Source organism: Amblyraja radiata, chromosome 31, assembly GCF_010909765.2.
Source record: "Amblyraja radiata isolate CabotCenter1 chromosome 31, sAmbRad1.1.pri, whole genome shotgun sequence".
Taxonomy (NCBI): Eukaryota; Metazoa; Chordata; class Chondrichthyes; order Rajiformes; family Rajidae; genus Amblyraja; species Amblyraja radiata.
In genome coordinates this window covers 11,884,600-11,906,399 of record NC_045986.1, presented here as the reverse complement: position 1 = coordinate 11,906,399, position 21,800 = coordinate 11,884,600, and the positions used below count along the sequence as shown (strand labels likewise).

Here is a 21,800-nt window from a genome sequence, read left to right as displayed (position 1 = left end):
AGTGGATTATCGGGAAATGTGGGTGTATGGGATTCCACTGAGAGCTGTCATAGGCACAATGGGCCGAATGGCCTCCTTCTATGTCATAGGGAAAAAAATGATAAAAATGAGCCTCGCCTTTCACAAGGCACTCCTGTCATACCTGTGACCTCCAGTGCAAGATCGCAAAGTGAGAGTTGGGGTCGCCTCCTCATCAGAAGCTTTACCTCAGGAACCTTGCATTGCAGACGTACGTAACATGAGTTATTGGGCTGCTCACTGCTGCAGTGGAAAGTCAAAACGCACTCTTATCGGCAAAGCAAGAGACCTTCAAATGTTGATAGGCAAAATTGCTGGAGAAACTCAGCGGGTGCGGCAGCATCTATGGAGCGAAGGAAATAGGCAACGTTTCGGCCCGAAACGTTGCCTATTTCCTTCGCTCCATAGATGCTGCCGCACCCGCTGAGTTTCTCCAGCAATTTTGTCTACCTTCGATTTTCCAGCATCTGCAGTTACTTCTTGAACATTCAAATGTTGATAAATGTTTTTATGTCCAAATGGGATGACTAGAGCCTCCAAATTTTTTATAGAGGGATCTGGCAACCTTTATCTTCAGATTCATCCAGTTTCTCATTCGGAAGCAGGAATGCTCTTCCACACACCTGCATTAAGCTTCATTGGACTGTGCAGGCATTAAGTCTAGACGGGTTAGAACGAGAATATGTTTCAGCATTGCAACCTCCGATGAAATGCACCAGTTTTCCAAAGTTCAATAATGTCAAATAATCATTTCCAAATTATTTCCAAGCTCCAGGCCATCATTTTCTCCTGGTAATTTCAGGAAATTCCCCCCGTACATCTGTGCATAAGCTGAAGGTCGGGAGCATTTCACAATTCTATTGTCTTTACCAGGACTGCTATCTAACACTGGAGACTTTGTTGCCACAGGTCGGACTACAGATAACCCTTCTTGTATAGGACCATAGGGGCAGAATAGTGTCTGTTATTGCCGATTGTCCACTATAAACGGAATAATGTGGGTAAATATGTACAGTATTGAAAGAACAATCTAAATACCTCCTCTGGTGAAGTCTTTTGCAAGCTATAATTGCACCCTGATCCATTGGCTGAATTTCTTTTAGTCCTAGTTTCTGGATGACACGCTTTCCTTTTACACCACCACTTACTGGAAGACATGGTCAATCACTGCAATGGTCATTTTTAAGCAAAAAAAGCGACTAAACATTGTAAACAGGGTGAGTGCACAATGATGCTCGGACACTGAGTGGCGGTATACGCAGACTGAGGCAACATTTCCTTCCAACTACCTTGTGGTCACTCGGTGAAACAACAAAACTCAGACCTCATATTTCTCTTGGGCAGCGGCATGAACGTTGATTTCTCGAACTAAAAGGAACTCCCCCAACTTGTTTGCATCCCTGTGTCCCTTCGTTATCACCTCTTCCCAATCCAACAATGGGCCATTGTGGGCTCCACCCTTCCTTGGTCATCTATTGCCGGCCCTGATTTGTTCCGTCATTTTCCGACCTCCAGTTCCCCATCCCACCCCACCCCCCTTTACTTTCAGTCTGAAGAAGGGTCTCGATCAGAAACGTCACTCATCCTTTTTCTCCAGAGATGCTGTCGACCCACTGAGTTACTCCGACACTTTTGTGTCTAATTCAGCCCTTTGTTCCCAATATGAACAGACGCTTTGGTTAAAACAGCTTTTGGCTGCTATAACCAAAATCAGCTATAACCTGTCATAACGCGGGTCCGACTGCTCTAAACATTCAGCACCTTCCCCATCTGCAGAGAGAAAAGCTGAAAATAAAACAATCGCCGCAGTCTGCGGTCTTACGGGGGAAGAGTTGGAGAATTTACGACATTCAATGGAACATCACATCAGAAGGGAAACGGTGGCTGGAGGGTTGCAGGCCTGGGTTAAGTGGTGTGGATTTGACCGTGGTTAATTATATCGTACATCACTGGGGAAAACAGCCGTTGAACTGGATGAAGAAGCAGCAAGAACAGCCCATCATCCTACTAGTCTTCTCTCTCCAAGAGCATCAGATTTAAGGGCTCCCAGATTCCCAGTCTATAGCTTCCCATCATAACTGCAGAAACAAACTCACCATCCTAATAAAGGGCCTGTCCCGCTTACGCGACCTTTACAGGCGACTGCCGGCACCCGTGACAGGTTGCCGAAATTTTCAATGTTGAAAATTCAGCGGTGACCAGAAAGACGCTACGACTCTTTGGAGACCTCTCACGACATATGGTCATGATAGGCCACCCGCGACATTTCTCCAGGGGTCAACTGTCAACTGTCAACAGAGGTCAACTGTATGGTCGTGAGAGGTCTCCTGTGGTCATGAGAGGTCTCCAAGGAGTCGTAGCGTCTTTCTGGTCGCCGCTGAATTTTCAACATGTTGTTCCAGTCCAGCTTCAAGCATTTACCCAGAACATACATCAGTGCAGCACATAACATCTGTGTCAAACAGGATGCCACGTTAAACTAATCTCCTTTGCCTGCATTTGTTCTTTGTGATTGCATTTCACCAGTTTCACCATTTCATCAAGTCTGTCCAGCCTCCACCTTACAGCTAATGCCCTTTAATCCAGGCAGCATCTTCTTCACCCGCTGCAAAGCCTCCACACCCATCCTGCGATGGGACGACAAGTACAGCACGTGACTTAAGGAAAAAGTTCCAGCCTGAGGAAGGGGTGCAGTCACAAGTAAGTTTGGTCGAGATATTAAATCATGTCCCTCATTGCTAGATGGATATGGACTGAGTTATTTCTTGAAAAGCACATGTACTCTGGAGAGATCATTTGGGAGACTCAATATAACTGCAAGTCTTTATTAAAAATGGTTTGTCAGTGGAGGAGTGCTATTATTGCTGATGTATATGAAGGCAACAAGACAAACAATGGAGAGGCCAGCAGGGTGGTTTGTTGAGCCATTACCTCACAGCTCCAGTGAGTCAGGATCAATCCTGACCTTGGTGACATTGTCGGAGTTTGCACATTCGCTCCGTGACGGTCAGAATTTCCTTCAGGAGTTCTGGTTTCCTCCCACATCCAAAGTCATTTGGTTTGGTAGGTTAAACGTCCCCACAGTAAATTGTCCCGATTGTAGGTGGGAGGTAGAATCAAGTCAAGAGAGTTTGTTGTCATGTGTCCCAGATACGACAATGAAATTCTTGCTTGCATCTGGAGGAAACCAACAGCATTACATAGAAACATAGAAAATAGGTGCAGGCCATTCGGCCCTTCGAGCCAGTTATACCATTCATTGTGATCATGGCTGATCGTCCCCAATCAATAACCCGTGCCTGCCTTCTCCCCATATCCCTTGATTCCACCAGCCCCTAGAGCTCTATCTAACTCTCTCTTAAATCCATCCAGTGACTTGGCCTCAACTGCCCTCTGTGGCAGTGAATTCCACAAATACGCAACTCTCTGGGAGAAAAAGTTTTTTTCTCAGTCTTAAATGGCCCCCTTTATTCTAATTGACTGTGGTCCCTGGTTCTGGACTTTGAGGAGAGTAAAATGGGATTAGTGTATGTTTGGTGTGAATGGGATATTGATGGTCAGCACTCAATGGGCTGAAGGGCCAGTTTCCTTACTGTGGGACTCTACAGCCGAACCTTGCTGACCAGAGATTCCAGCTACAATGGCCCCCACTGGAGATGTTGGGGACATTCTCTCCTGCAGCAAATAAGGTCAAAAGGAACTTCAAGACATTAAGGCTGTTGTTGGCAGTGGATGGATCTAGGAGCAGGCAGACACAGAATTAAATCAAAGAGGAAAAGTACAGGGGGGAAAAGCAAAGGTCAGAACATTACTGGACAGCATCTGCGGAGGGAATAGGCAGAGGACTTTGAGCGTCATGACCATTCTTCAGAATCACGAGTTCATCCAACACTGCCTTTTGCTCATGATTACAGCATCTTCAGTCTCGTGTCTTGTTGGGTGTATTGCTTACTGACCGCAGTCCATGTCATCTCTCCATTCCTTCCGCAGATGCTGCCTGACCTGCTGATTCCTCCAGCACTGTTGTGCTGTGCTCAAGATTTCCGTGTCTGCAGTTCCTTGTTGTCTCCTTTCTAAAAATCAGTGTCATTGCCATAAGGTGGCACAGTGCAGAACCTGGCCCTTCAGTCCACCACGTCCATACCTACTTACTTGCATCAGTGCCATTTACCAACTTCTGGTCTGGAGCTTTCTATGCCTTGGTGATTCAAATGCTTCCAGGTAGCCTGTTTCTGATTCCAAGCAATCTGAGCGGTGATGGTTTAGAACTCACTGCCTGTAACATCAGTGAAATCGGAGTCAAGACAACTGAGGGAAGATAACAATGAGGCACAGTGGCGCAGCAGTAGAGTTGCTGTCTGTGTGGAGTTTGCACATTCTCCCGGTGACCGTGTGGGCTTTCTCCTGGTAGTTTCCTCCCACACTCTAAAGACTTACAGGTTTGTAGGTTAATTGGCTTCTGTAAATTGTCCCTAGTGCGTAGGATAGTGCTAGTGCACAGGGGGGGGGGGGGGGAGGGGTGGTCGCTGGTCGGCGCGGACTCGGTGGGCCCGTTTCCACCCTATATCTCAAAAGATATATATAATTTACAGAACCATTGGAGGCGAGTGGGGAGAGTGGAGGAATGGCACCGCTGTCGAGGAAGTTGGCACCTACACTCACGGGCTCACCTGAAGCCACAGGATCATCTGCTCTCCAGAGAGTGGACATTTGGGATACAGGCTTCATACCGGGCATTTGGCCCAAGCAACCATTTCTCACACACGTTGAGATGGTCGTTTCTGCTGGGACGGCAACTGGGGTGAAGTTCGACTCAACACTCACATCCCTTCACCTTTCTGGTGATCTATCAGGTCATAAAATCCAACTTCAACGAGCACCTGAAATTGGTCATGGGCATTCTCATTGCTCATGGTCATTCTGTGCACTACATCTTCCATGAAGACCTCCCCCCATTTAGGTGATCTACAGCACAGGGGTAATTAAGAGGCTTGTAGATGGGCGCATGTATATGCACAGAATGGAGGGGCATGGATCGTATGCTGGCAGAGGAGATTGGGATCATGTTCAGCATGGACATTGTGGGCAAAAGATCTATTCCTGCGATGGCCAGTTCCATGTTCTAGGAGGTGAGGTAGGACTGTATTTTGATAGCTCATTAAGGGAGCAACGCAAAACTAACCGCATCACAAGGATATCACTCAAGACATCAGAGGTGTTACATAGAAACATAGAAAATAGGTGCAGGAGTAGGCCATTCGATATGATCATGGCTGATCATCCAACTCAGTATCCCATCCCTGCCTTCTCTCCATACCCCCTGATCCCTTTAACCACAAGGGCCACATCTGACTCCCTCTTAAATATAGCCAATGGACTGGCCTCAACTACCTTCTGTGGCAGAGAATTCCACAGCTTCACCATTCTCTGTGTAAAAAAATATTTTCTCATCTCGGTCCTAAAAGACTTCCCTCTTATCCTTAAACTGTGACCCCCTAGTTCTGGACTTCCCCAACATCGGGAATAATCTTCCTGCATCTAGCCTGTCCAAACCCTTGTTGTGTTGTGGTCTTAATGGATAAATAATCTTTTGGGCAAACAGACGTCATGAGTTTATGCCTTGCATTTATTATTCTCCAGAGGAAAGAACACACATCACAACAGCCTGACACATTGCCTTTCCTCGGGTACAATTATCATTCTGTGTCAGTGACAGCACAAAGACGGCGGGCAATTCTGCTGGTTCAGGAGGGGCAGAGAGGGAAAAGCTAGTCTAAACACGGGACCGACGATGGATTTAGTCGCTGTTTCTTTCAATCAATGCGCCGTCTGCTTTATTTGCCAAGAGGGTTCCTGAATTTCCTGCCAGCGAAACAAGCTTTCTGCCCGAGCTCCTCTTCAATTCTGTGGACGGAAGTGTTAAAACAAGGCATTAATATGTTGCACCTCAAACCCAGGCGATCCAGTCACTGTGGGCAGAACACACTGGGGAGATGCTCACGCTGTTAAAGACCAAAGAGGTCCTCGATAAAACCCAATCAAGTGGCAATTGAACTAATATCAGTAAATATGTCTATGAAACAATAGGATTTTATGAAGTTTTATTTCAGGGCGGAACAGTGGCACAGCTGTAAAGTTACTGCCGCACAGCATAAGGCACCCTGTGATATACGCGACTTTTATTGAAAGGTTAATTGCGTGCAGCTTAATGGCGCAGCGGTAGAGTTGCTGCCTCACAGCGCCAGAGACCCGTGTTCGATCCTGACTTGGGGGGCTGTCTTTACGGAGTTTGCACATTTTTCCCGTGACCGCGTGGGTTTCCTCCAGGGTCTCTGGCGCTGTGAGGCAGCAACTCTACCGCTGCGCCACTGTGCAGCCCGTAGTTAATCACTCAATAAAAGTCGGGTATGACACAGGGTGCCTTATGCTGACATCCATTCCCCACCCAGAACGACTACATTGAACTCAACTACTTCCAATTGTAAATATTTGGTTATTGATGCTTCAATATGGCTTCATTATAATGTGATTAGGTCGCTAAACAAACATCCAGAGATTACTGAGCCAGACACACTGTTCAACTCACAAGAGAAAATACTAAGAGAATATAAATTCAACTAAAATTAAAATTAAATTAACCTGGAATCAGAATGGTCGTTTAATATGAATGCTGATCATTGGAAGATACAGCACGGAAACACTGAGCCCGTGCCCAAATCCAACACCCGTTCACACTAGTTCTATGTTTTTCCACTTTCACATCTACTCCCTACACACTGGGGGCCAATTTACTGAGGGCCGATTAACTTACAAACCTCCACATCTATCGGGTATGGGAGGAAACCCACGGGGTCAGAGGGAGTCCGTGCAAACTCCACACAGACAGCACCCATGTTCAGGATCGAACCTGTGTCTCTGGTGCTGTAAGTCAGCAGCTCTACCAGCTGTATATTTGCCACCCATAACCTGCGAGGAGACTCCAAACCCCCTACCACAGTGGCTGGTATTTAACTGCCCGCTGAATCCATCGCCCACTGAGATTAAGGGTGGTTTATGATTGCCGGCTTTGCCTGTGGAGTTCAACCCAATGCATTCAATGTTCCAATGTCCACGTACAGACTGTGTTCATAAATAAGCGGTGCCAATAAACAATATGTTTGTGAATTGATTACCTCAATATCTGGTTGTACTTGGCCAAGCGTTCAGATCTACACGGAGCTCCCGTCTTAATCTGAAAACAGATTACAAGAGTGAATTTTTAGTTTCATTTATAACAAAAAGATTAATTCTCAGAAAGTGTGCCTAGGAAATCGGATATGGTATGTGAAGCTTGTGCAAGACTATAAAGTCAGAGAGAGAAAGTTTAACGGAGATGTGCAGACAGGATTTTACACATGGGGGTTGGGGGTGGGAGCCTGGAGGGTCAAGGATCACGTGGAGACTGAGTTTAGTTTAACTTGGCATCATGTTGGTCACGGACACTGTGGGACCAGTGCTGTACTGTTCTATATTCCCCCCCCGCCCACTAATCATCGGCAGTGCCAGAGCACAGATTCGGCAGTCTGAGAGTGTCAGCTATCACCCACCAGATCCCTTGATCACCGCTGAGGGCAAGAAAACTAATCTATTTTCCAGCCTGTAAGCTTTAAGCATGCAGATCTACACACTTAAATGCGAGTCACATCAGAGTGTCAAATCATAATCATCTCATCCACCACTTTGAGGATTTGCACATCAAGCTAAAGCAGATTTTAAATGTTGCAGTCTTAAATAAGGCCATAAGTGATAGGAGCAGACTTAGGCCATTCGACCCATCAAGTCTACTCCGCCATTCGATCATGGCTGATCTACCTCTCCCTCCTAACCCGATTCTCCTGCCTTCTCCCCGTAACTCCTGTCACCCGTACTAATCACAAATCCATCTATCTCTGCCTTAAAAATATCCATCTCGATTAAAATCCACGCTCAGCTGAAAGATTAGCCATGAATGACCCTTGTCTTACCTGACCAGTGCACAGCCCCACCACCAGGTCAGCGATGAAAGTGTCCTCAGTTTCACCGGAACGGTGGCTCACCATCACTCCCCATCCATTGTTCTGCGCCATCTTACAACTGGGGAAGACCAATAAAGAGTTTAAAGATGAATAAACAAACTTCACGGCAATTATTCACTCTCAAATTATTCACTCTGGCAATGGAGATAGGGGTGGCACAATGGCACAGCGATAGAGTTGCTGCCTTACAGCGCCAGAGACCCAGGTTCGATCCTGACCATGGGTGCCGTCTGTACAGAGTTTGTACGTTCTCCTTGTGGCCGTGTGGGTTTTCTCCGGGTGCTCCGGTTTCCTCCCAAAGTAGTGCAGGTCTAAGTTAATTGGCTTCTGTAAATCATAAAAATTGTCCCTGGTGTGTAGGGTAGTGCTAGTATACAGGGTGATCGCTCCGTACAAACAGGCACCATAGTCAGGATTGAACCCGGGTCTCTGGCGCTGAAAGGCAGCAACTCTACTGCTGCGCCAACATGCTGCCGTAAATCCAGAGAAAAGACTGTACTTGATTACAATCAAGCCTTCCACAGTGTACATGTACAGGATATAGGGAATAACATCTAGTGCAAGATAAAGCCCAGTAAAGTCCAATTAAAGATAGTCCGAGCGTCTCCAATGAGATAGGGGTAGGTCAGGACCTGTCCCTAATTGGTAATAGGATGGTTCAAGTGCCTGATAACAGCTGGGACGAAACTGTCCCTGAAACTGGAGGTGTGCGTTTTCACACTTCTGCACCTCTTCCCTGTATGGAGAGGGGAGAAGCGGGTGAGACTTGACATTGATTATGACTGGTGGCCTTGCCGAGGCAGCGTGAAGTGCAGATGAAGTTCATGGGAAGGGAAGTTGGTTCGCGTGATGGTCCGGGCTATGTCCACAACTCTGCAGTTTCTTGCGGTCTCGGATGGAGCTGTTCCCAAACCATGCCAGTGGAAGGTTTAAGGGAGAGGTGAGGAAAATCACCAATACAAGTGGAAGGAATCTGGAACACACTGCCTCAAAGTGTGGCAGAAGCAAAATCCTCCTCACCACTGAAAGGAGACCTGATAGAAGATTGTACATTTATGAGAGAGATATAGACAGGGCAGACAGTCTAAACCACTTCCAAAGACAAGAGGGCTATAAGGTAAGAGGAGCAAAGTTTAAAGGAGATGTGGGGGTAAGATTTTTTTTTACACAAGGATGGTGAGTGCCTGGAACGTGCTGCCAGATGTGGTGGTGGAGGCAGATATGATAGTGATGTTAACAGACTATTAGATAGCCACAGGTATATGTAGGGAATGGAGGGATATGGACCATGTACAGACAGAGGAGATAGGTTTAACTTGATCCCATGTTCAGCACGGACATTGTGGGCCGAAGGACCTATTCCTTTGCTGTATTGTTTTGTGTTCTACTGTACTGGAGGAGCAGGTACCCGCAGGGCTGTGGGGTGAGTGGTGGAAGGCAGGTTTAGACTGGGCCGTTCTTTCAACCATCGTAGACGGGATGGGCCAAATGGCCTCCTTCTGCATTGTAAAGTCAAACACTCAAACTCTTCCTGCTCCACAAAAGTTACTAACTCAACTCACACAGCACCAGAGCACACAAACAGAGACACACGAGACTGCAGTTTCCTCACCTGAGTTCGAAGCATTTTCCTAACTGCAGAAGGCATCAACACCCGAGTCTTTTCTCAACATGTCAAGAATTTGCTTTGTTAGCAATTGATAGAAGTATATAACGTATGTGTTTGATAAAACATGAGGGGCATAGATAGGGTAGACAGTCAGAACCTTTATCCCAGGGTGGAAAGGTCATACACCTGAGGGCATAGCTATTAGGTGAGAGGGGGAAAGTTTAATGGAGTATTATTTAGAGTTAAAGTTATAAAGTTTAAAATGAGATAGAGTGGTGGGGCCTGGGAAGCATTGCCGGGGGAGGGGGGGGGGCTGGTGGTGGTGGGGGCAGATAGATAGTGGCATTTAAGAGGCGTTTAGATAGGCACATGGAAGTGCAAGGAATAGAGGCTATGGATCATTTACAGCAGGAGTCGGCAACCTTGGTCTGCCAAGGGGCCGGGACGCATATCTGTGAGCGGATGGCGGGCCACATCTATCACGTGTAGACATGGATCCCGCCCATTCGAGGACGCCACCCGGAGCACTGGCCCCTAGTTACGGGTGTTCATCAACATGGTGTACCTATGGACCATTGCCTTGACTCTGTCCTGAAGGCGTTGGCTCAAATACTCACACTCACTCGGCCCTGGCCTATTGACAACCCCGATCCCGACAGTGAAGCCCAGACACAGAAGATGCGCGGCCGTGCCGGCGGCTTTGCGCAGGAAGCGGTACAGCCAGATCTCGACGCTCCTCCGCCATTGCGGCCACCAGCGCAGGCCTCCTTGCGTCACCGCGACCTCGGGAGGTACTGGAGATGACGGAAGTCTGCGGGCCGGATTTAAAAATATGCCTGCGGGCCGGATGATTTTGGGTTACGGGCCGCATTCGGCCCCGGGGGCCGTAGGTTGCCGACAACCCGATTTACAGGCAGATGAGATTGGTTTAACTTGGCATCATGTTCGGCACAAACATTGTGGGCCGAAAGGCCTGCTCCTATTCTATACTGTTTTTACATTCTATAATTGTAACTGGAAGCTGGATTCCAATTTGTGTCATCACTCCACCCCAGAGCTTTCTGCAGTCGAGTAGCTGCCCGGCATCCTGTTTGCAGTGACCACCGCAACCACCAGATGGTGTCAGCGTGCACTTCATCAGCAGCAGGTGCCCAGTTCTTCCGTGTAGGAAAGAACTGCAGATGCTGGTTTAAACCGAAGATAGACACAAAAAGCTGGAGTAACTCAGTCTGAAGAAGGGTAACTCATGGTCTGAAGAAGGGTCGAAACGTTACACAATACTTCAGTTACAGAAACAGGCAGGAAAACCGATCTCCTGACGTGACCAATTATCCCAGCCACATCTCTACCACTGATCCTATACACTCCCAGCTCAGTTGGGCAGTGTTGCAATCTATGGAGCGGACAGAGATCTGGCAGTCTCCTCAACATTTGATACGTCTGGCCCCTGCCAGGAGTTTATTTCTAACCTTGGGCTGCCATGGATACACAGGGCAATGTCAGACTGTACATAACTTGCGTTGCAACCTAACCCGAGATACTGTACAAGGGGAGGAGGTGAAGTTAGGCTAAGCAGGTCAATTCTTGTTCAAATATTTAGTTTGGTCTTGAGAGAACTAGGAAGATTACTTGCACTAAATGCAATTATCTGAAGCAGAGGCTCGGGCAAACACAAGGACAGGTCAATAGTAACCGTTCAATGGGATTAACATCAAAGGTTTATCGAACTACACCAGATCAAGGAAAGTGTAACAGACCGCCAATATAGTCAATATGGAACAATTTGAGCTGAATGTATCACAATAAGAGTTAATTATTAAAGCTGTTCCTTGGACAATTCCACACTAATGTGCTTCACAAAATAAAATGTTCCAACTGTTGACAGACCCCCACCACTTGGTTGTGATGTAGGGGTGAAATGTTTACTGCTTTTCTTTCCATAGATGCTGCCTGAGCCACAGAGTGCTTCCAGCATTTCCTGTCTATATTTCATATTGATTCAGATTCAAGTTGAAAGGGAAAAGATTTAAAAGGGATCTCCATGTGAAAGTTTTTTCCACACAGAGGTGGTCGGTATATGGAACGAGCTGCCAGAGGTGGTGGTCGAGGCAGGTACTAAGACAACATTTGGATGGGAATAATGTTTAGAAGCCAAATGTGTAGATGGGCCACAAAAATGCTGGAGAAACTCAGCGGGTGCAGCAGCATCTATGGAGCGAAGGAAGATGGCCTCTTGGTCAGCATGGAAGAGTTGGGATGAAGAGCCTGTTCTGTATACGAGGGCTGTATGACTCAATGATGTTTCCAAGAGAAAGCTGAAAGGTGGGATTAGATGCTTGGGACAAAAAGGCTCCATCTTTGTTGAATGTCCAGAGAATTAAAGAAAATATAACTTAACATTCAATACAAAGTGTTTAATATTTGAGGTGGATATCTGCACGTTGCTTTTTTAAATATTTGCTCCTACCGTAACATATCCTTTAGCACCAGATGCTGACTAATTTTTAACACTTCCAATGAAGAACAGCCTCTGGCAGACAAAATTAAATCCTGACAAATTACTTCAACAAGGCAAACAAAAGCAGTGGAATCTTTCCCAATGAGATTCATTGATGTTAGGCAGCAGCGGTGTGCTTCTTGTGGAAATATTGTGAATTTATTGTAATTTACCATGAGTAGATGTCACATGTATTGGTCATCCCAATTCATCCTTAAACCGACGAGGTAGTTATGCGTTAATTCCATTGTGCGGCTGAAGTCTCAGGTACATGAAGCTGGGCAGGACAGCAAATTCCTTCCCCCGGAGGACATTGGTGAACTAGATGGGTTTTAGTAGTTTCATGATTGTATTAGCTTTTTAAAAAAAAGTCATGCCTATTTATTACTCTATATTAAATCCCCAGTGAGCCAGTGGGACGTAACGGATGGAAACTTGACTAGAGTTCCAGGGTCAATCCTGACACCCGGAGCCGACTCTGTGGAATTCTCTGCCTCAGAGGACAGTGGAGGCAGGTTCTCTGGATCCTTTCAAGAGAGAGCTAGATAGGGCCCTTAAAAATAGCGGAGTCAGGGGATATGGGGAGAAGGCAGGAACGGGGTACTGATTGGGGATGATCAGCCATGATCACTTTGAATTGCGGTGCTGGCTCGAAGGGCCAAATGGCCTACTCCTGCACCCATTGTCTATTGACTATTTGCACCTTATTTCTGTGACCGCGTGGGCTTCCTCCTGGTGCTCTGGTCTCCCCCCATCGCAAAGACCTGCAGATTGGCAACGGTAAATTGCTCTAAAAGTGTAGGCAAGTGGTAGAATTTGCAGGCAGTGGATGAAAAATGTGGGGAGATTATAAAAGGTATTAATGTTGGATTAGTGGAAATAAGCGTTTGATGGTTGGCATGGACTCGGTGAGCTGAAGTGCACTGGAGACATGAACTACAAAGCTGGAATCTCCATCATTGGTGTCTAATTCAGCCTCTCAGCCTGGTAATTGATCCACTGCCACCATATGCATCAATTTTGCTCAATCATGCTCCGGACAGATGTGAGCGGCGGTTCGCCTACCTTTCAGACTTTATACAAGTGCACAACGTTTTTATATACACAGGAGATGGACTCACGCTTCAATGGACTCGGTCACGGTACCGATCTGGTTGACTTTGAGCAGCAGACAGTTGCAGGCTTTCTCCTGCACTGCTTTGGTAATGCGAGTGGGATTAGTCACAGTCAGGTCATCTCCCACCACTTGGATATCAGTGTTGGCTGTAAACTTCTTCCAGGCTTCCCAGTCATCTTGGTCGAAAGGATCCTCAATGGAGACAACTGGAAGGATGAACAACAAGAAAAATGCAAGTAGCAACAACATGCCATTCAACCCATCAAGTCACCTATTGGTGGACTTCCCTCCAGTTCAATTGGTCATTTCCTTACTCTCTCCTCTGAGAGAAAACAGGGCAAGGTGAATGGTGATTGCTTTTGTTGTTGCAATCTTTGGGGGGGGAAAACATAACAGCAGCAGAGTTGCTGGATTACAGGGTCAGAGATCCGGGTTCGACCCTGACCACGGGTGCTGTCTGTACGGAGTTTGTACGTTCTCCCTGTGACCGCATGGGTTTTCTCCGGGTGCTCCGGTTTCCTCCTACACTCCAAAGAAGTGCAGGTTTGTAGGTTAATTGGCTTTGGTAAATTATCCCTAGTGTGTAGGATAGTGCTAGTGTAAGGGGTGATCGCTGCCCGGCGCGGACTCGATGGGCCGAAGGGGCCAATGTAAATATTTATTGCACATCCTAACTGGCCACAAAAATAGTTTTGAATCCCCTGTTTGGTGAGAATGCCGTCTTGGGCTGTTGGGGAAGGAGTGAAAGACTCAAAGCCCTGTCCCATGGTACGAGTTCATTCCAAGAGCTCTCCCTAGTTAAAAAAAAAATAAGGTACGTCGAAGCTCGGCGACGTCTCTTAGCGCTAACGGCAGGTATTCGGGAAGACTCGCTAACGGCAGGTAATCGCGGGAAGACTCGTGAAGATTTTTCAACATGATGAAAAATGTCCACGAGAGCCCCGAGTACCGACGAGTGGCCATTACCGTAAATCTCCGAGTTCGAATCAGGGCAAACTCGGGAGAGCTCTTGGAATGAACTCGTACCGTGGGACAGGGCTTTCACACAGTGGCATCTTCAGTACATAGAACAGTACAACACAGGAACAGGTCCTTTGGCCCAATGTCTGCACTGAACATAATTCAAAGTTAAACTAACCTCATCGGCCTGCACAGGATCCATATCCCTCCATATCCATGTGCCTGTCTAAAAGCCTCTTAAATGCCACAGCTGTATCTGCCTCCACCACCATCCCTGGCTATACATTCCAGGCACCCACCACCCTGTGTACACAAAGCTTGCCCCACACATCTCCTTTAAAGTTTTCCTCTCTCACCTTCAAGCTGTGCCCTTCAACCTTTGACATTGCCACCCCGTGATAAAGGTCCCAACTGTACAATTGTAACCAGACTTCCTATTTTAAAACTTGTCCCTCCCTCCCTCTTCTCATCAATAAAGGCCAATGTGCAATTTGTTGTCTCAATCACTTGCTGCACCTACATTATGCCTCGTACACAGAACACCCAGATCATTTTCTGCTCCACTGTATGAATAATAGTCCTCCTTTTGCAACCGCCCCCCCCACGCAAAAAAAATGATATCACACTTTACTACTTCGAAAACTATTTGCCACGTTTTCTCCCATTCCCTTTATCTCCAGTGCTCGCCATAATGTTTGGGACAAAGACCCACCATTTATTTATTTGCCTCTGTACTCCACAATTTGAGAATGTTGCCTGGGTTTCAGCAACTAAGTTACAGAGAAAGGTTGAACAAGTTAGGGCTTTATTCTTTGGAGCGCAGAAGGTTAAGGGGGGACTTGATAGAGGTTTTTAAAATGATGAGAGGGATAGACAGAGTTGACGTGGAAAAGCTTTTCCCACTGAGAGTAGGGAAGATTCAAACAAGGGGACATGACTTGAGAATTAAGGGACTGAAGTTTAGGGGTAACATGAGGGGGAACTTCTTTACTCAGAGAGTGGTAGCTGTGTGGAATGAGCTTCCAGTGAAGGTGGTGGAGGCAGGTTCGTTTTTATCATTTAAAAATAAATTGGATAGTTATATGGATGGGAAAGGAATGGAGGGTTATGGTCTGAGCGCAGGTATATGGGACTAGGGGAGATTATGTGTTCGGCACGGACTAGAGGGGTCGAGATGGCCTGTTTCCGTGCTGTAATTGTTATATGTTATATGTTATATATGTATGAGGAAAAAAATCACAATGTGGTTAAAGTGCACATTGTCAGATTTTAGTTTAGAGATACAGCACGGAAACAGACTCTTTGGCCCACCAAGTTCATGCCAACCATCGATCACCCGCTCACACTAGTTCTACATTATCCCACGTTCGCATGCACTACCTACACACCAGGAGCAGTTTACAGAGGCCAATTAACTACAAACTCGTACATCTTTGGGATTTGGGAGGAAACCGGAGCACCTGGAGGAAACCCAAATGGTCACGAAGAACTTGCAAACTTCGCACAAACAGCACCCGAGGTCATGATCAAACCCAGGTCTCTGGCACTGAGAGGCAATAATTTACTAACTGTATCACTGTGCCGCCCATAAATTGTCTAACCTGCTAAGTTCCAAGAGCACCCCAGCTCATAATAATTAATAAAGAAGGCATAAAAATTAATCCTTGTAACTGATACAATAACTCAAAGGGATTACAAAGCAGATATCACGATAAGGCTTGAGGGAGTGTAAACCGCCACTGAAGGGTTCAGGTATTCCACTGTACGATGCTGTAAATGAGTCATTAGCACCAATACACTTGGCCAAGTATTACTGGGGTATTACTAAACTATTTGTTTTTTTCTCCATATTACAGCATCTGTGGTCTCTTGTGACTCCCTTCTCTCAAACCATTGCCTGCAAATAATTGAATTGACAGTTCCCATGCTCCCTGCGTTCCATCTCCAATGGATCATGTTCAATCATCTCCCTCCCCCTTTGCACAATGTTGAACCATTTAGGGGCAGCACAACTAGTAGAGTTGCCACCTCTCAGCTTCAGAGACCCAGGTTCAATCCTGACCACGGCGTTGTCTGCGTGGCGTTTAAAGTTCTCCCCGTGACTGTGTGGAAATCCTCTGGGTGCTCCGGTTTCCTCCCAAATCACAAAGACTGTAGGTTGGTAGATTAATTGATTGATTAATTAAGTAAGTAAGTAACTAAGTTTTATTTATATAGCACGTCTAAATCAACTCACGTTGAAACCAAAGTGCTTTACATAGAAGAAATAATTAAGTTTCCGTACATCCATAGAAAAATTTAAAAATTAAGTGCGTAGGCGAGTGGTCGAATCTTAGGAGGAGCGGCTGGGAATGTAGGTAGAATAAAACGAGTTAGTGTTAGTGGCTGGCTGATGGTCAGGGTGGATTCAGTGGGCTGAAGCACCTGTTTCCATGCTGTATCTCTCCATCTCTCCAGAGTAATCTAACTCTGCAGCAGAGATGTTGAACCACAGCCAGGGCTATCTTCAATGTTTCTCACGTTACCGAGTCATGTACATCAACCTCCTTCGCTCTACAGCTGTTGGATAAAAATGTGCCTCAAGATGATCAAGATCATGTTTTGGATCAATTAAGTAATCCAACAAGCAAGGCTCCCCCAGCCCTACTCCCCCCGGGCACGGTGATTGCATGGTGACTCTAACCTACAAACACCAGACCTTTGATTGCTCAAAAGCATTCATATTATTAACCTTTATTCATGTTATAATCTTAATTTACATTTGATATACATGCCACAAATGCTTTGCCTCTGGATAACCTCAGTCAGTTAATCAACTCTAAATGTTGTAAGCACCCCAGCTCATAATAATTAATAAAGAAGGCATAAAAATAAATCCTTGTAACTGATACAATAACTCAAAGGGATTACAAAGCAGATATCACGATAAGGCTTGAGGGAGTGTAAACCGCCACTGAAGGGTTCAGGTATTCCACTGTACGGTGCTGTAAATGAGTCATTAGCACCAATACACTTGGCCAAGTATTACTGGGGTATTACTAAACCATTTGTCTGCCAATCCAAGCTAGGCAAAGGTTAGTATCGCTTGAACACGTTCCACTATGCTTGATGTGCAGTGAGCAGTTGTGGGAAGGATGCAATGGACTTGGACAGGCTGCAGCAAGGGCTGACAAGGGCAAAGCACAAGGGCAGACGGGACATGACATCCTCACCCTGGAGGAACAGCGCCCCGTATTCTGCTCAGCTCGCTTACAACCCAACTGTGTGATCACTGAGGTATCCAATTTTAGGTAACATCTAACAACCCCTCCCCTCTCCTCGCCCATCAGAGGAACCAGACCAAGGTCCCAGTCACACATTACCCAGAGTGTGATTGAAAGGCAGAGAGGAATGAAAGGGTAAATGGCCACCTATTCCCAGCTCCCATGGGAAGTTTCATCATCTCCATTGACTCCACATAGTTTTAACAGCAACATTTCACCCACTCCAGGAATGACCAAGTATGTTCTTACCAGGGTAATCTTTGGTGAAAGATGTGTAAAGGTCAATGAGCTTGTCGTAAGAGACATTCCGTTCTGGATTAGGTGGGGATTTGAAATCCAGGTCATACTTCCCGTCACGATAGAACTCGGAAGCTGCTATATCCATGCCGATCACAACCTTGTCTGTGTAGCCCGCTTTCTCAATGGCCGACTTCAGCAGATCCAGGGCTGTAAGAGAACAGTCAAAATATAAGTTGCCATAGAAATAGTCCCAACTTGACCGTGCTAAGTCACACAGAAAATGTCTAAAGGGCAGGGAGGTGGCTGGAGTTCCGAATCATTGACCCGGTGGACGGACACAGGAGACCCGTTCGGCCACAGTCTGTAGGGGGAAACCCGAGACCGGAGCTGACGGATACAAGGAGCAAGGCGGTAGGGGAGGGAACCGGGATCTGACCTTGTTCCCCATCCATGTTCTCAAGGTCAGCTCCTGGAGACGCCCGCAGGGCACAACGATGGACTGGTGAGGAGAGGAATGTTGGTTCCCTGGACGATCCAGACGTCCAAGGATGGCGAGGACTGGAGGGCCTGCAGCAGCCTGGAGCTTGCCTGGATCGGGTACTGCTCCATAAGACCTGGAGCATGGACTGGACTTGGAAAATGGCACCAAAACTTGCCGCCTCTTGCACGTGGTCTCAGTGGGCTGTTTCTGGATGCTTGGCTAATCGGGGACTGTGCTTAGGTATGGCAATACTCTACTGAACTGTATGCAAAAAAAGAATTTCACTGTGCCTTTGCACATGTGACAATGAAGCACCTTTGACCATTAACCCATGACTTCCACTGGAAGTACCGTCTACTGAAGGTTATTCAGTCACTATGCTCAGTACCAGTGGAACATAGGGGGGACCGGGGGTGGCAGATTGCAACCTTCACGTGGTCTGCCCTGTTTCGACTAATGCAATCAACTCGATGTGCACAAATGGAAGATCAAATAGAACTAGTTGTCCAACAACTTTAGGCTGAGCACGCCACACAAAAGAAGAAGATGATAGGGGGAACCTCATTGATACATACAAAATAGTGAAAGGCTTGGATAGAGTGGATGTTTCCACCAGTGGGAGAGTCTAGGAGTCACGTAGGAGGTCATAGCCTCAGAATTAACGGACGTTCTTTTTGGAAGATATTTATTTAGACAAAGGGTGGTGAATCTGTGGAATTCTTTGCCACAGAAGGCTGTGGAGGCCAAGTCAGTGGATGTTTTTAAGGCAGAGATAGATAGATTCTTGATTAGTACAGAGGTTATGTGGAGAAGGTAGGAAAATTGTGTTAGGAGGCAGAGATAGATCAGGCATGATTGAATTGTGGAGTAGACTTGATGGGCCGAATGGCCTAATTCTACTCCTATCCCTTATGACCTCATGATAGAGATACCATCACTAGTCAATAGGCACCAAAGCAACTAACTATCTGGTCAGCCCCATTGACCCAATCATACCACCTGAAGTAGGGACTCAACCAGAAACATCACCCATCCATGTTCTCCAGAGATGTTGCCTGACCCGCCGAGTTACTCCAGCACTTTGTGTCTATTTTTGTAAACCAGCATCTGCAGTTCCTTGCAGCCATTTTAGAGCTTTTGAAGAGATTAATATTTGGATAACATTGAGCGTTACTTTATAAGATGTCAAAAGCAATGTCAACCATGGGAGCTGCCAATTTGTAATGGATTCCATATGTAATAATACCTCGTAGCTGTTATACTGCCCGCTTGCGCACATGATTAATATTTAAATACATGAGATTGGCCAGTAGACAGATCTCAAGTGCGATATCTCCACATTTGAATAGATTAACCTAGAATTGCAAATTCAAGGGGGAAAATGCAACTGTAAAATAAATGTACAACTGTTACTTTCTTATCTCGGACTATTTGCAAAGAAACAATCCTTCCTGGAATGTATTTTCATTGTTGCCACTTCTTCTTGTGTATGGCGTGCACAGCCTAAAGTTGCAGGACAACTTGTTCTATTTGATCTTATTTGATGGTGCACGCCAGGTTGATTGCATTCGTCGAAACAGGTGAAGGTTGCAATCTCCCACCTCATTGTTGCCACCATTTAAAGAAAATAATGCTGTCAAACCCAACCTTTTGGGAATTAAGTGGAAGAGGCAATTTACCGAGGTATTTTGCTTCCTTGCTTTTGTTTTTAAATTAAAGTTTCCATAAATTGAGACACCCAACCCAAGATCGGGAGATTAGCCGGTGACATCTTTTACCATGAAGAACTGTTGTTTATTGTTAAAATCATCAACCCTACAAGTACTTTGTTAATTTAACAGCATTTTTTGTTATTTGAGCAAATTACCATTGTAAACTTTGAGTGGTAAGCTGCCCGAAATCGCCAATTCCTCATCAATTAGCAGTTACCTCCGCCTGTGCTACAAGGAACCGTTTGTCCAAAGTTAGTCACGTGCAGGTAAATAAGTGTGGAGCACTTGCTCCACCAGTTGTGACCCATACAACAGCGAGCTACGATTAATGAACCCAGACCCACTGCCGACGCCAGGACAACGGGTCTTAATGGCCAAGCTAAGACGAGCATTGAAAGGTAGGAGATGGTGCCTAAAACGTGACGACTCTTGTGTATGGACTCAGTGTGGTCTACAATCTTACACTCAGTATGATTGTGTCTAATGTATAGCAGGATTGCCACTGAAATATATGCAACAAATAATTTCAATAGACAGGTATCTCACGTTTTATGTGCGTTTGATTTTGTGTTTTTGAAAGAACACGTTTATTTATTTAATACCAAAGCTCGATTTACATGCTTGTATTTTTGGAACAATGTGTTCAAATTTACACCTGACACGTGTGTCTAATTTGCACATTTTCCAGTTACACGCTGTTTTTCAAGAATGTAACCCCCACATAAAACACGAGGTGCCTGGATTGGTACACATGATAATAAAGCTCCATTGAACCATTAGTTGACAGCTGCTGCAGTTTGTGGATTCAGCATTCGGGATGGGGAACTAGGTCAACAGTTTAGCATTCTTGTAGGATGCCACATTTACAGTGACAGTCTCAGCCAAATTCAGTGAGTAGCTTCATTTCATCACGAGTTAGGAAAATGTACAGTGAAAAAAAAAGCACTCCAAGAACTTTTCTGTACTGGATGTCCCTGGGATACAAATGCATTCCTGCAAATGAGTGAGCTCTGATAATACTACAAAATTCTTCAGTCCAACATGCTTTCGTCCCTACTAATGGCAGAACTAGATTCCTCTCCCTTTCTCCACTTTTATTAATTGTTTTTCTTTTTCAGTTTTATACACTCTGTATAAGAAGGAACGGTGGACGCTGGTTTACACCGAAGAGAGACACAAAATCCTGGAGTAATCACAACTCTGAGTAAAAAAAGTTTTTCCTCATCTCCGTCTATATGGCTTACCCCTTATTCTTAAACTGTGGCTCCTGGTTCTGGACTCCCCCAACATTGTGAACATGTTTCCTGCCTCTAGCGTGTCCAATCCCTTAATAATCCTATATGTTTCATTAAGATAACCTCTCATCCTTCAAAATTCCAGAGTATACAAGCCCAGCCGCTCCATTCTATCAACCTACGCTGCACTCCCTCAATAGCAAGAATGTACTTTCTCAAATTTGGAAATAAAAAGTGCACACAATACCCCTGGTGTGGTCTCACAAGGGCCCTGTGCAACTGCAGAAGGACCTCTTTGCTCCTATACTCCTCTTCTTGTTATGAAGGCCAACATGCCATTAGCTTTCTTCGCTGCCTGCTGTACCTGCATGCTTACTTTCAGTGAGTGATGAACAAGGACCCCCAGATATCTTTGTACTTCCCTTTTTCCCCAACTTACCAAAGAATGGAAGGTAAAATTCACATTAAGGTATTGAAAGAGCCCAATACTCAAACAAAATAGCTGTTTATTTATCTCATTGTCATTTACTTTTCCTTGCTATGCATCACTTTGTCTTTTATAGTTCTCCAAAGTACCACAGTGACATAAATGTTCTTTCTTGGCCCTATACATT

At 45.7% G+C, this 21,800-nt stretch overlaps 1 protein-coding gene and 1 long non-coding RNA gene across 3 annotated transcripts in view; one reads left to right on the top strand and one right to left on the bottom strand.

Moving 5' to 3' along the window:
* Positions 1-3,920: 3,920 nt before the first annotated feature.
* Positions 3,921-20,237, top strand: LOC116990634. The gene is made up of 3 exons (XR_004416585.1): positions 3,921-3,957; positions 11,282-11,285; positions 20,227-20,237. It is a non-coding gene; the product is annotated as an uncharacterized LOC116990634 (long non-coding RNA).
* The window catches only part of eno1 (enolase 1), a 55,298-nt gene continuing 39,121 nt past the window's right edge, over positions 5,624-21,800 (bottom strand). For both annotated transcript variants that reach the window (XM_033048511.1, XM_033048512.1), the window contains exons 8-12: positions 17,768-17,965; positions 13,300-13,501; positions 8,022-8,130; positions 7,191-7,249; positions 5,624-5,922 (exon numbers count right to left, since the gene is read on the bottom strand). In XM_033048511.1, coding sequence (XP_032904402.1) covers positions 5,853-5,922; positions 7,191-7,249; positions 8,022-8,130; positions 13,300-13,501; positions 17,768-17,965 — 638 coding nt within the window. In that variant the 3' untranslated portion in view covers positions 5,624-5,852. The remainder of the gene's footprint in view (positions 5,923-7,190; positions 7,250-8,021; positions 8,131-13,299; positions 13,502-17,767; positions 17,966-21,800) is intronic.